A 15,047-nucleotide genomic window follows, 5' to 3' on the forward strand; every position below is an offset into this window, starting at 1 on the left:
TATACCAAACTAATAACTTTTGGATTGAAATGGCAAGCCTATTATTTTACATCTTATAATTTGTATGCCAACCAAAATCAATATATAACACTATCGAAGTTCACAAATAATTTTAAACAAGATTGACAAAATCAACATATAATTACAGTTTGCGTTTGGTTCCGTTAATTTTAAGCCAAACTAGTGACCATAAGCTTTGAACCATTATCAGGGGTTTACACGACAATTATAGAAGTTTCGCATCCCCCAAATGGGTTTTTCCAATAATCAAGTTACAATTATTAGGTCAGACTTTGAACTGCCTCGAGGGGATTGACTTTTCTGCCTCAGCTCACACACTCTCTCATAATTCAGTGAAGAGGACCCCATTCATACGTAACCATTTTCCACTTTTGCATTCAAGTTTTCCATTTCCGCTTTGACGCCTTTTTCCTGCCTCCAACCACGCCCGCCCGCCCAGCCTCGTCCCCACTCCCAGTTGCATAATATTTTATTATCCCCAACGCCTATCTGCATTGTCCTGGCACAACAGGACACCTCCCTCCGGAGCAGCCCACTTTCATTGCCAGTTATCTGCGAGTATCCTTGTGGCAGAATTATAATCTTTCAGGCTCTAACAAGTGCAAGTGCGGCTGGAATTTAATATCAGGGACGCCTTTGTTGTTTTGCTCGCTGGTTTGTTGGTTTTAAGTTTTCGTGTATTTCATTACAAGGCAGTTTGGGATTGGTAATAAGGCTCGGGCTTGTGTGCCGCTCACCACATTCAGCAGCAGCTTAAATCCTTTACACAAGCTGTTTGCCGCGCATAACGAAATAAAATAAATAATCCCGCTTAATGGAAAGGCCCCAGAATGAGGGAGTCGTGGCCTCCGTGGTCAGGGAGCACCTCCACCTCGTCCGCATCTTCAGTTCGCCAACGCCAACGCCACTGCCATTGCCATCGCCACCATCAGAAGCACCAAAGCATTTCACTTGGAGCACCAACAATGCCGCCCGGCATCACATTTCCTTTCCAATTTTGCTGCTTCTTTTCCTGCTGCTCCTGGTGACTCTGCTCCTTTTCAGCTCCTTTTCCTTTTCATTTCGCGACGCTGTTGTGCACACGTACGCGGCTCGAGATTTCCCATTCATATCGTGTGCGCCACTGCCGATGATTTAAACAGGGATGCAAACCAGTTCTGAACCGATCCAACTGAACTGAACTGAACCGGCTGCTTCCTAAAAAAGCAACATGAATAGAGAACTAAGCTGGAATGTAATATGTAACTCGATTTGTTTATTGAATATTTTTTAGTATATTGCTTAACTTTTAGCACGATTATTTTGTTGCCTATAAAATGTCAAGCAAATATATGGATATTTATTTATTTTACTAATTTGCATATTTCAACTCATAAAAAATAGACATAGATATCCTGAGATTGCTTAAAATATGCGGTGTAAAAATATAATATAATAAAGTGTTTTTGTTTACTCAAAATCATTTCATTAGGAATAAATTCCATTTCAAGGGCCAGTGAAAATTAAAATATTTATCGAAACAGCTTATTGATAAACCGAACACGTTCACCGCGCTGGTTCAATTATTCGCTGAGCCACTGAACTGAACAAATCAACAATTTCGATCCGCTGACACCCCTGAACTTTAAGAAGAATATACATCCTCCCTATGCGAAGTCGACATCCTGTTCAATATGCATTTGGCTGGTGGTTAATGCCGTCTTGGGAGTAACTGATTGCCACAGTGGCACCATTATTATGCATTCGGATTGATGCACGTCCTCGCCATTTTTTGCAGCCAGCCTGCCGCAAATGCACAGACACATCCGGCTGTTGGGTCCTGATTGCGGTCCCAGTCTTGGCTTGACATCCTAGGACATCCAGGACACCTACACATACATCGCACACACTTAACGAGCACTTAAGCGTCTTCGCTCGGAGCTGCTTAGCTCGAAATATTATGTTTAATTAAATATGAGCTCATAATCGGGTTCCCCCATTAAGCCTGCTGACCAGCTGGCCTATCTGCCATTTTATAGCCACTTTATCTGTTTAATTAAAAGCCTGGCTTTTAATTGAAATCGCTCTGATATCTGAGCTGTCACAATTGCCATCTGGCCCCTTGAGCGAAGGAGAGAGATATCCACGTATGATTAGTGTAAGTGCTGCAGGCGGGCTTGAAAATTATAATCCGATATGTAGAGGATTATCTTGAAGGACCTTGAGCGCGCCGACGGTTGGGAATTTATCTTGGGCTTAATCAATCAACCCGGGCACTGAATAAAATATGTTCGACTGGTCGAGGATAACCCACGGCCATAAACGAGCAGCTCCCACATTTTATTGGCTATTCCCCGAAGTCCGTGCGAGGCTCGTTCGGAAGGACCTCTGTCACTTTGGGTTTTATTTGGCTTTCCCCGGAAAACATATTTATTAGCAACATGTCGAATGGGTAATGCAATCGAGGCCTTGAATCAGTTTTCGCCAAGAGTGTGTGTGCAAAAGTGACTTTTCAATTTGAATGAACGAATGTGGCTGGGTAAATATTTGATTTATTTTCGGGTGACCTTTGTCAAATAGACACACACGAAATCCGACATTCCAGCACACACTTCTCGCACAGCGAGGGATACAAAAATAGGACAAAGAATACTCTGGCTTTATCTTAAGGCAGTTAGTAGAACCAGTAACGAAGGCAGATTGCAGTAGATAGCTTAAATCTGGTACCGCAGTACTTTTGTGCCCTCTGCTGTACATAAATATTCAAAACTCGCACATTTGTCTCTTTGTATCTTTTGACTTGGATGTTGCCCGAAATTCAATTTGCATACTTCCATCCCCTCCGCCAGGCTGGTGCATAAAAGTTTATAATTTCCATTTCTGTTGCGTGGCTCGACAAGCAATTTTCGCTTTATAACTCCATTGCCGCACAATGGAGGTCAGGTCGAAAGCAGAGAAACCAATTTAGAATAATCTAACCAATTACTGCCAACGCTCCACAAGGTCAGTCGAGTCATTTTGGCAACGCACAAACGATTATTACTGCATTAGGAGTCGGCAAGGCGACGCACATGTGAGTCGCATGCAGATAAGCAAACGTAATAGAAACAGATTATATCCCATCCCCACCGGGACCCACACTCGAACCCATATCCCGTCTCCGATTCCCCTTCCCGGTTCCCATTCATCCGTAACATAATCGTAAAAGTCAAAGCTTAGCTCAATGCTAGATTGCAGCGTTTTGTACGGAGGGACATTTTTAAAGCAGCCATCGGGGAACGAGATATAATAGAGATGCTCTCCAGGCTCGAGGATGTGACTCTTAACAAGGGATTTGACTCGAAGTTCTGCCAGATTTAATGTGTATATTTCAAGGACTTTTAAATTTAATCCGGAAATAATGAGATCTGTTCTCAAAATAAGAACGAAGTATGTTTGACGTATTTACTTAGCGAATTTTTAGGCCAATCAAGTAAATGTATAAAATTAAATGAAGAACATTGAAGAAAGTGGCCCGACTTGATTGTATAAAAAACTTAATTAGGTTATTAATGACAAGAAATATAAATGATACTACATTTATAAATAAGCTTAAAATGAGCTTATCTTTATTTAAAGTTCAAATCAAAATGCAATTTTCTTAAAAATCAATTCGTCTAGTCAACTGAGTCCATCCAAAAATGTTTTTCTCCTTATGTTTCCTTGATGATCTGCGGCTTAAAGTCATGTTCCGAAGCCTTTTTAAAGGACTCCGCATACAACGGAACTCTCTGGGTCATGCGGAAGCCCCAGAAGTCCTTCACCTGGCGACACAGATTCAAGTCGAGTTCAACGACAAGCAAGCCGTCTTTGTCCCGCGATAAGCTCTGCAAATAAAAGATATAAAATTATTTTTCCCTCCTTATAGACCCTGATTGGATTATTTCTTACCGGTGTCCTTGAGCCGTCAGGAGCTGCGACATAAGAGGATCCGTAGAAGGGACCAAACTCCTTATGCGCCTTATTGCCATCCCCAGATGTGTACTCGTTCGGGAATTTTTCGGTTCCCACGCGATTAATCGGAACCGTGAAGTAGCTATTGGCGATGGCAGCATTACGTGCCTCAATGCTCCACTGTGGCTCCGATAGCCGACCGATCGTGGCCGAGGGATTGAACACAATCTCGGCTCCATTCAGACCGAACATCATCCAGTTCTGTGGGTGATGGCGTCCGTAGCATATGTTCACAGCCAGCTTGCCGAACTCCGTCTCGAAGACCGGATGTCCGGTGTTCCCCTCCATGTAGTAGGTGGACTCATTGAAGTCACCTACCCGGGGAATGTGATTCTTGCGGTGCTTGCCCAGGTAGCGACCACTGTTCGAGATGACCACTGCCGTGTTCCAAATGGTCTCGCCGTGCTCCATATCGCGCTCCAGGATCGAGTGGATGATAACCATGTTGTAAGCCTTGGCAAGCTCTGCGAGCATCTTTGTTGTGGGACCGTTTTCGGCTTCTTCGGCAAACTCACACCAAGGAAACTTCTCCCGAGTGCAGAAGGCAAAGGGCATGGCTGTCGGAAAATAATATGGTTAATTATGTTCGATAGTCTCCTTTTTTTGTCACGCTTCATTTGCCCACTTACTCCACGCTTCTTGGGTGCAAACAATGTTGCATCCGGCTTCCGCTGCCGCCTTGATAATTGTCTTCACCTTGTTCCAGATGGCCTCGCGTTGCTTTTCAAGGGGCGCCGTAGTAGGGATTACAATGGAGTTTTGGATGGCGCCAACTCTGACTATCCGGCGCTTGCGTGTTTGCTCCTCTCGCGCCGTGAAACGATAGCCCTTGATGTCGAATCCATTTTGTTCGGCAATATCTTTCGCACTCGTAGGCAGCTCAAGCGTTTGACTGCCAAGTAAAATTATAATATATACCTTAAATAATTATTTTTCTTATCTTATCTTTTTGGACAGATGTTCCTAACGATGGCCATATGTTTATTGACCTTATTGACCACAATAACATTTTTGGTGATCCTCACTGTGTGGTCAGAAGCTTATCAGTATTTCTTATGGTCGGGAAATATGAATTGATTAGATTGACAATACAAAGTAATGGAAAATGGAATAACAAGTAATATTCTATAATTTTGTTCACATCACAATGGTTTCTAACACAGATAAAACCAATACACTGATAAAATATATCCGATTTTTATTTTTGTTTTGCTTGCTTCGGCATCGTGATCTTTTCACTTTCATCACCAGATGTTCTCAAGGGTATATACATATGTTAATGTGTAGATGCAAACGTAGCTCTCCGAACAAGTTATATATTTCAATGTAATACAATGTAAGCCACTTTTAATAAATTAGTATTATACTTAGGGGAAACGATAAGGTAACAATGAAATGCTTTTTTATGCTTCCCTTCTGTTTGCCAAAAGATTAAGATTAAAACATTTTTAGAATAATCCGGAGGTTTTATAGGCACCCCACATGATGTTCTTACTTGGCCAGGCAGTCTAATCTTAATGGTCTTTCAACTATACTTACTCTTCTTCTACACCGTACAAAATTCGCTTCACCTCCTTTAGTTCATCGGGGGGTAAATGCTTTTCCAAGCAATCGTTTAAGTTTTTGAGTTCAAATGCTGACATTTTTCCAATTTTACAGAACAAAATATCTCATCAATTAGCGACTCAATTGACAGAACAACCTTCTCCGACCACCGCAGTATATGAAATGATTCTGCTGACGATCGGATTCTCATCTTATCTACACCTCTCTATTTTCGTCTCTCTCTTGGTTTTCTCTCGGCATCTCTCCCAAGTGTTATAAAAATAGTGAAAAACATTTAAACACACTCGTTGGCATTTGAATAGCATTCGAAATAAAATCCCTCCAAGAAGGCCAATACTGAAAATTACGTGTGTAGGTTGGAATCATTCTTAATTGTGTATACAAATATAAATAAATAAAGAACTGTATATCATTTTCTTTTTTAATTTATGTTAATTTTGAAATTACATTCAAAAAAAGGGCATCTGATAGTCGAGGACCTCGAATATAGCTAGGTCTCTCGTAACATGATCAAATTATTTTTTTGTCATATATACAGCTAAACAGAGACATACATACCAATCTAACAATATAGAAACCGGCATTTTCAAACCCAGTGATCTACAAATATCACAAAAAAAAAAACCTTGGGAGACTTTACTTGACGATTTGAATTTCAAAGTTTAGTCATTGAGTTAAACTTGAGAAAAGTTGTCTACTGACTGTGTAAGTAATACTTACTAAGTATTGAAACCTATCACAAGTGTCAAGTGTCATTTCTGGTGGGGAAAGGAATTTTATAAATATTCTTTTTCCATTGTTTCTGCTGGCAAACTTAGTTTTTATGGCCACATTTCCGTCGATGCTATTCAAAATTCATGCTAGGCTCAAAATCACGAATATCTTAAGACCTCTCTTTAAAATGCAGAAAAAATCCCGCTTGAGCTGATTTTGTCAAACTTACGCAAATATTGAGCGGGTTTGGCGCATATCCTTATCGCCTCGGCCGGAGCATCTCCGATGTCAGCCACTTTTCCTGAAAGCTGACAGCGCTTGGGCCATTTTGTATTAGAAAAGATTAACTTCGAGCCGAATGTGGGTCGTTGACGCTTCAAGCCAATGCAAATTACCCGAAATCTTCCTCCGGCGAAAACAGTTTGTTTGTCTAGTTCTGGTGCTTCTTGGTCTGCGTTTTGTTTTCTTTTTCAGTTGGCAACTCAATTGAGTGTAAAACAATTTCATTAAATTGACAGTCGTCGCGATTCCTCCATCGCACACAACTTTTCTCCGCGTGTGTTTGTGTTTGCTTTGTCGGAATAGTTTGCTGGGGACCCAGAGTCCTCCATTTGGCCACATTCATTTATTGAACTCGGTCCCAAGCCGATCCGAACGGAATGGAACCTCATCATTGTCAGTGTCGTCTACTCGCCGGGCTAGTACTATTTTTATTATTATTTTATTGTCTGGGTGCATTGTCCATGTGGGAGCGAGTGGTGGTGCCATTGGAAGGACCTTCTGCCATTGCAATTTATCGCATACGCTTTGGAAACATGTTCGCAGGCATTTTTATCATTTCCGCATTTATATGGTTTCCGCTTGAGCTGCAGGCAAACTAAGAAGTGGCTTTCTGCCTTATTGCCCCTGAGATTCCCCAGCATCCTCCGTCGGCCTTCCACAATCCACCGTCCTCCATCCAGGATGTCCCAGCAGCTGAAGCTGAAACAGAAACCGAGCCTCGCTCAGCCGAATGAATTGTTTAGGTTTAATTTATTGTACTGAGATTGGTTATGGGCTTCTGGCGAGGTCAAAGTCGCACATCAGCACACACTGCTCGAAATGATTGACCCGAATGGGGGGAATCGATGGGAGGTCCAAGGCCGAAGTTCGCCAAAGTTTCAGTTTTCAGTTTGATGACATCCATTTATTCATAAAACCAAGCTGCAAAAAGATAAATGGAAATATCTGTGATTTCTGAGGCGGTGGCAAGGAAGCAAGAACTGCCGCAATTTCTTAGCAGGACGTTAATTAAATTGGGCTAAAGTCAATATTGAAATTTTAGCCACATATAAACTCGCAATGGAATCAATAAATTGCGGTATTAGATGAAAAAACAAATTTAATAATCTTGATAGTTTGATGATTTCTATCACCATAAGCATTGAGAGAAGAGCTAATATATAAATCAATTTGGTTAACCATAACAAGATTGATATGATGAAACTAAAGCCTCACTCCACAATTTCAAATAAAAGCATTATTATATTGTTGGACATGGAACGTATTGGGTAGCATAATTTTAATGAAATCAGGCATCATACACAAGAGTATAGAAAATAAACAAATATTCATTTATATAAATACATAATATTCGCTATGTTTTACAATACCATTAAACTCAACCGAGTTTTTTGTTACTTCGGCTAAAAGCACTTACCAAAACTTCTTCGCTGTGTAATTCCCAATAAAAAATATAACACTCGCCAGGACAGGAAACAAAGAAAATTACAACTCTTACATTGCTCGTCCATTCTGCTCCATTAAAAAATGGAAGAAATGAAACAGGGGTACGAAAAGCAAGGGACACCAGAAGGGCCAGCGAGACTTGTTAAGGGTCAGTAATAAATCTCGCCAGCTTGTGTTGTAACTTAAATTAAACACTGCAAAATCGGCTGGGCAATGGCCAAGTTGTGTCGACTCGTGACAGCCGCAAAGGAAAACTACGAGGAAAACGCCTGGGAAAGTAAGAAAGGAAAATCGGGCCGCACACAGCGACTTGAAAAATGAGAGGCAAAAAGCCTGAGCCTGGCGGAGACGTGAGCCGGGCGAAACAAGGATCCAAATTAAATAGAGTTTTCGAAAACAAGCGGCTAAATATGCTGCAATTGCCGGCTCTGTCAGAAGGATCACAGGACTTTCCCCAAATGCCATTACTCAGTTTTTGCATATGCGAAAGTCGGGCAGCCAGAAACAAACCTGCACGTGGCTAACAAAACTGTTGGCCACTTTTTAGCAGAAAAGCGGCAAATTTATGGCTGTTGCTGGCAGCATTTGCGTGCCAGCAACTTTTTGGGCACTCCCCCACCTGGAAAAAGACGAGAATATTTCTTTTTCCACACGTAGCGCAGCAGAAGAGTTAAATTGGCAAACCAAAGAGCACGAATGAAATGCAAACAAATGAGTTTGCCCGGCCAAACTCGGTTATTAAATGGTGTAAAATGAGCGCTGGCCGACTATTCAATTTGCGTTAATGGCCAAAATATCGGCACGGCTCAATTGGACCCTCTCAGTTGTGGCATGAATATTTCAACGGCTTGCCAATGTGTTTCGCAGGAAAATCGGCTTACATCTAATTTGATTTTGCTAAATTATGTTTTCACAGAACGGGGCCAAATAAATTTCGTTTGATTTATTTCGCTACGGTGCGTGGTATTATTCATGATAAATTGGGAGCTAAGCGTCAGCAGCGTTGCCTTTCATGTTCGCAACAATTGCTTTTGGTTAGACAATCGCCACCGAAAACCAATCTAAAATTTCCCACCCAAAAACTGCATTAAAGGGGTGGCCAGCAGCACCGTAAATTAATATGGTGGCGAAAGTCTAAAATTGAAATTATGGCAACTGCCAACTAATGAACAGCGATAAAAATAAATACAAGAGCCTGGCTCCAACGAACTGCCGGAGAAAGTTGGCCACTTGCACCTGAATGACTTTCGAGCCAGCTCCGAAACTATGTCAATACATTCTGATCCAGAGTTCATAGTCATTGCCTCAAACTCGTCCAAAGTTCCTGAAGTTTCCACTGCGGAAAGTGTAGCCTGCCTTTGTGCGTCCCTAGGCGTCGACTGAGAAATCCGAGCGCTGCTCCGAGTGCTCCCGAAAGGACTCCGACTCAGACGAAGGCACTTCGGCTCCGGAAGCTTTCGTTCTCTTTCACTTTTTCCAGCCTTTGCAGACTCTCTTTGCTGTGCGAGTGCAACGGGGATATATTGCTTGCGCCGCGAAAACGGGATAGACTCACTCAGGCCGCACTGCTCGCACCTCGAAAGCTCATCTGCCACTTGTGACGTCTAGGATGGAACAACAAACCCAAATAAAGCGAACTGACTTGAATTTGTCAACACGATGAAATCAAACAAGGCTATTCAAACTCAAATTAAAGGTTTTAGCGACCTCTTCTGCATCTCAAAATTTTCAAAATAATTTTGGTATACAGATTGAAAATTTTAAAAAATATTTACAAGCCAGAGAATTGGATTCGTCACTTATGATTTTTATTTATTTATTTATTATGATAGATAGAATAGTTTACAAAACTAGACTAAGTAAGTAGTAGTATAGCATTAGCTACGGGGCTTACAGCTATATTTATTTACAATGTTTATTTACAATCTTAATTTAGTTAATATCTAATTTGGTAACTAATTGCTGGCTTGTTATGTACAAATGCCTGTTTTGTTTTTAGATTTTGTGGTATAATTTAGTTTCTTTGAGGAAAAGTATGAGTTTTTGTATGTTATCTGGATTGGGTTTGCTAAGAAGGTCTAGAGGGTTGGTGTTGTTAAATATATCTTGCTTGGTTTGTAGGAGGGATGGGCATGAGTTTAATATGTGGTTTAAAGAAATATCACCTTGGCAAAACGGACAAGTTGGTATTGAATTGGGATTTAGGTAGTGTTGGTGGGTTATGTTTGTGTGTCCTAGTCGAAGTCGTATTATTTTTATTTGGTCGAGTCTGGTCCAATTTGGGTGGGATTGTTTAAGGTAATCGCATGTGTGTGAGGTGTTCGTGTTAATAGATTGGTACCATGGACTGCAGTTTATTATGTGTTCTTTCTGTTTTGTCGCAAGGTCGGCTTTAAGGTGTTTTTTTATATCTGTGGTATTTATGTTTGGGGTGAGGATAAGTGGCATACTGCTTGCTGATTTTGCAGCTTGATCGGCTAGTTCATTTCCTTTTATTCCTGAATGGCCAGGAATCCACATTATTTTAATTTTAGGTGCGTGTTGCGTTATTAGCGATCGTATTCTGCTTGGGTAAAAGCTGTTATTATTTGTGTTTTGAATTGAATCTACTGCGGATAGGGAGTCGGAACAGATAATAAATTTGCCTCTTCGGTTTTTAGTAAGTTCTATTGCTTCTAGGATGGCGATTGTTTCGGAGGTGAGGACGGATGAATATGGGGGCAGTATGCCGTATTTCAAGACGTCTGTCTCCGTTGTAATGGCGAATGATATTGTGTAATTAATTTTTGAACCGTCAGTGAATATGAAATTATGTGTTTTGAGGTTATTCTTTGTGTGTTCGTATAATTTTCTGTATTGGTCTGGAGATGTTTGTTCTTTCTTATGGATTCTAAGTGACGTGTCTATTAGATTGGGGAGGGTCCATGGTGGTCTGTTTTTATGGAGTTTTATTGGTTTGTAGGGTAGATTAAGTTCTAGGCTAAGCTTGATTGTTCGGTCTATTGTTTATGTTTTTTTCTTATTAGCTTTTTTAGGCTTCAAGAACTTATGTATTGGTGTGTTTTTGGAGAAGATTAGGTTTTGGGATAGTTTGGCTATTTGAAGGTCTCGTTTCATTTCTAAGGGGGGAGTATTCGATTCGTAAAGTAAGTTATTTATTGGGGTAGAGCGATAGGCGCCGAGAGCTAGACGGATAGCGGAGTTAAACGGTGTTTTTATTTTGTTTAGAATGCTTTTGGGAGCATGGCCGTACAGAAACAAACCATACTCTAGTTTGGCTATAATTGTTGCTTTTGCGACATTAAGTAGTGTATGCGTGTTGCAATTAAATTTAAGACTAGATAGGCATTTTATTATATTTAGTTTGTTGTGTAGTTTGGGTAGAAGTAGTTTTATGTGTGTGTTCCATTTGTATTTGTTGTTTAAGGTCATTCCTAGAATTTTTAAGGACGTAACGCTAGGAATTTGGATGTTGTTGCAGCTTATCTTGCATGTGCAGTGACGTTTTCTGCATATGTGGAGGTGTTGACATTTGGATAGGGAAAGCGATGCCCCTGAGTAGGAGCACCAATTTTCTATATCGTCGAATAGATTGTCTAAGTTGAAATTTGTATTTGTGTTTTTGTTGAAATTTATTATAAGGAAGAAGTCGTCGGCATATGCGTTGAATTTAATTTCTTTATGTAGGGATATGATATTGGATAATTTGTTGAATGCTATGAGGAAAAGTATTACGGATATGGGTGAACCTTGGGGGATTCCGTTGAATAGGGGTAACGGGCTTGATGTATGCGGACCGACGCGGACAGTTATTTTTCTGTTGCTCATGAAGTTTTTAATGTATTTTATTATTTTGGGACCCGTTTTCCATTCCTGCAATTGCTGGATTATGGAGTGCACACCTACTCGATCGAAGGCTCTTGAAAAATCAAGAGTGACGAGGGAGGTGTGCATTTTTGACTTCGTTATGAGATAGTCTACATAGAGTAGACAGTCCGAAGTCGATTTGCCTTTTTTGAATCCGAATTGTTTGTCGTTAATTAGGTTGTTATATGTCACTAGCCACCAGAGTCTTTTCGCAATTATTTTATCAAGTATCTTAGCTATACAGCAGTTGAGGGAGATGGGTCGGTATGAGGAAGTTTTCGTTTTATCGGTGTTTGGCTTAAGGATTGGTATGATTAGGCTTGTTTTGTAGGCTTGAGGTATGTGGCTATTGAATATTTCATTAAATAGTTTCGTAATTCGGTTTTTTGTTGTGTGGGAGCTATTTTTGATCATTTGATACGAGATTCTATTTAGTCCTGGAGCACATCCTTTTAATGTTTGTAGTGCTGAGCTAAGTTCTAGATACGTTATGTTCTCTTCTATGGTTTGGGCTATTGGAGAGGGGGTGTAGAGATGTAGGTTGTTTCTATATTTATTGTTCCGGAACTCCTCTGAAAAGTTCCAGTCGCCGGAGAGGTCAGAGAAATGTTGTGCGAATATGTTAGCAATTTCGTTGCTAGCCAATGTAGTCTCATTATTTACTGGGTTTGTGATGGCATGAATTTGTTTTGCTGGGTTAAGTCCGCAGAAGCGTCTTATATTGGCCCATATTTTGGATGAGGGAGTAGTGGGATGGATGGTTGAGGTGAAAGAGCTGGAAGCTTCTTTTTTCCTCTTTTTTAGTTCGTATCTAAATATTGCGTTTTTGCGTCTATAGTCTAGAATGTTGTCAACAGTAATTGTGCGGTTTAATTTTTTCCAGGCAAGTTGTTTTTCTTTACGTAATTGGTCGAGGTGTTTGTTCCACCATGGAACCCTGTATGGATGTGTGTTAGGTGAGGTTTGTGGGATGGAGAGGTTTGCGCTATATAGGATGATTCTGTTGATTAGAGCGGCTTCTTTGTTTACGTTGTGGGAGGTGGGGTATTTCTTGTTGGTTTGGTGGGTAAGAGCGTTGAACTGTTCCCAGTTGGCTTCTTTGAGTTTAAAAAAGGGTCTGTAGAATTTTTGTGGATTGGTTGTTGGGAATAGTGTTGTGATAATAGGGAAATGGTCGCTACCGTGAAGATCGTTTAGTATTTTCCACTTGGCGTGGGGGGCTAGGATTGGAGAGCAGAGTGTGAGGTCTATGTGTGTGTATGTGTTGTGTGTTGAAAAGTGTGTGGGAGATTTGTCGTTTAACAGGATAAGGTGCATGTTGTCAATGAATCTATGAGTTATTTTTCCTCGTTTATTTGTTGTTGGGGAGCCCCAGGATGGGTGCCATCCATTAAAATCTCCCGTAATTAGAGAGGGTGTTTGCTGTATGTTAAATGTGTTATGGAGTGTCTGGTTAGTTATGTTTTTGGTCGGAGAAATGTATGTGGAAAATATGTTTAATTTAAGTTTAGATTCTATATTTATGGCTATTGCTTCTATATCGATTGTTATGTTGAGGACAGTGTGTTGTATTGACTTATGCACTAGAAGTGCTACGCCCCCAAATCTGTTGGTGGCAATATTTGTTAATAGTTTGTAGTTTATTGGGGTTGGGATGTTATTAGTGTATTGTATATGGGTTTCTTGGAGGGAAATTATGTGAGGGGAGTATTTTTTGATTAGAATAAGGAGATGGCTGTAGTTGTTTAGATATCCTTTTAGATTCCATTGGATTATAGTTAGTGACATTTGAGAGAAAATTAAAGCTTATAACTTACTTAAAGGTAGTGTTAACGGTTAGGGTTTTGTGTAGAGTTTAAGGTTTATATGGATTCGCTGTCGCTGTTGTTAGTGTGTTTGTTTTTGTGGGCTTTGGCCTTTAGTTTAGATGCTTTAAGGTTTATGGATAGGTTATTGGACTTATCTTTCGGGAAGATTTTTATTTTTAGGTCTTCTGTGAGTTGTGATGAGTATGCCGTAGATGGTTTTCTGGTAGGTGTGTAGTCGGTATCCATGTCTTCTAGTTTGTCGTAGCTGTGGTGGTGGTGGTGTTGGTGTGGTTAGTTGGATAGTAAGGTTGTTTTGGCTGGTTCAGTTGTTGGTGTCTTAGATGAAGTGTTTTGTGCTGCTGATTTGGGTGTGTGGTGCGGATTTTGGTGTTGTGATTGGGTTGTGTTTGTGTGAATATTAGGTGATGGAGTGTTTGTTGTCCTCTGGGTTGTGCCGTTTGTAAGTGTTTTGGCGTAGGTGTTTTTCGTTTGGAAGCCGTGACGTTCGAAATATATGTGTTGGGCCGTTTTATGGTCAACTTTTTGTGTGGTTTTAATTGCTGTTAATTCCTGGTTTTTTATGAACGTAGGGCATTTGCGGTCAATTGGGCTGTGTTGATGGTCAAGTTCTGGGTTATTTCGGCAATTTAAGCAGTTTTTTTCGTTTGTGCATTTTTCTCCGTCGGTTGTGTGTTTTGTTTCAGAGCAATTGATGCAAGTTTCTACACTTTTGCATATGGGTGTTGGATGACCGAAGCGGAGGCATTTTTTGCATCGAAGTGGGAGTGGGATATAGTCTCGTACTCGGACTGTTTCGTACCCGATTCGTACTATCTCGGGGAGCTTATGCGATTCAAAGGTTATAATTATAAGTCCAGTTTCAACTAATGTGATGTTGTTGGTGTCGGAGTTAGAGTTGGGGTTTTGCCGTTTCATTATTTTTTTAACTTCAGATACTTTTTGTGGTTTTAGTTCTTGTAGAATTGTGTCTTCGTCGATGTGTCTAAGGTCGTTACAGTAAATAACTCCCTTAGAGAAGTTTAATGTTTTATGTTCACTTGCTGTTACATCCACATCTGCAATTTTTGTTAGTTTTAGGAGTTTTCTGGCTTGTAATTCATTTTTGGTTTTTATTAGCAGGTTGCCGTCTCTTGTACGTTTGCATCCCTCAACTTCTCCTCCACAGGCAAAGTCCACCGATTTTTTTATGATGAATGGTGAAGTTCTTTCGAAAGAGTTGTTGTCATTTCTTTTAATAATTATAAATTTAGGTTCGCCTAATTGGGATTGGTATGTTTTTGAAGTGATTTTGTAAATGTTTGGTGGGTCTGTCATGATTGTTGGTTAAGGGCTTGAGCCCGGATTAGCGGT

General features: G+C 40.4%; 1 protein-coding gene across 1 annotated transcript; it reads right to left on the reverse strand.

Annotated features, from left to right (window-relative positions):
- Positions 1 to 3,574: 3,574 nt before the first annotated feature.
- On the reverse strand, positions 3,575 to 5,707 carry LOC117145396 (beta-ureidopropionase). The gene is made up of 4 exons (XM_033311031.1): positions 5,533 to 5,707; positions 4,623 to 4,885; positions 3,931 to 4,550; positions 3,575 to 3,866 (listed from the first exon to the last, which is right to left on the reverse strand). The coding sequence occupies exons 1-4, from the start codon at positions 5,634 to 5,636 to the stop codon at positions 3,693 to 3,695; spliced, it is 1,161 nt and encodes a 386-aa protein (XP_033166922.1). The 5' UTR covers positions 5,637 to 5,707; the 3' UTR covers positions 3,575 to 3,692.
- Between the last annotated feature and the right edge of the window lie 9,340 nt (positions 5,708 to 15,047).

This window comes from Drosophila mauritiana, chromosome 3R, assembly GCF_004382145.1.
Source record: "Drosophila mauritiana strain mau12 chromosome 3R, ASM438214v1, whole genome shotgun sequence".
NCBI lineage: Eukaryota > Metazoa > Arthropoda > Insecta > Diptera > Drosophilidae > Drosophila > Drosophila mauritiana.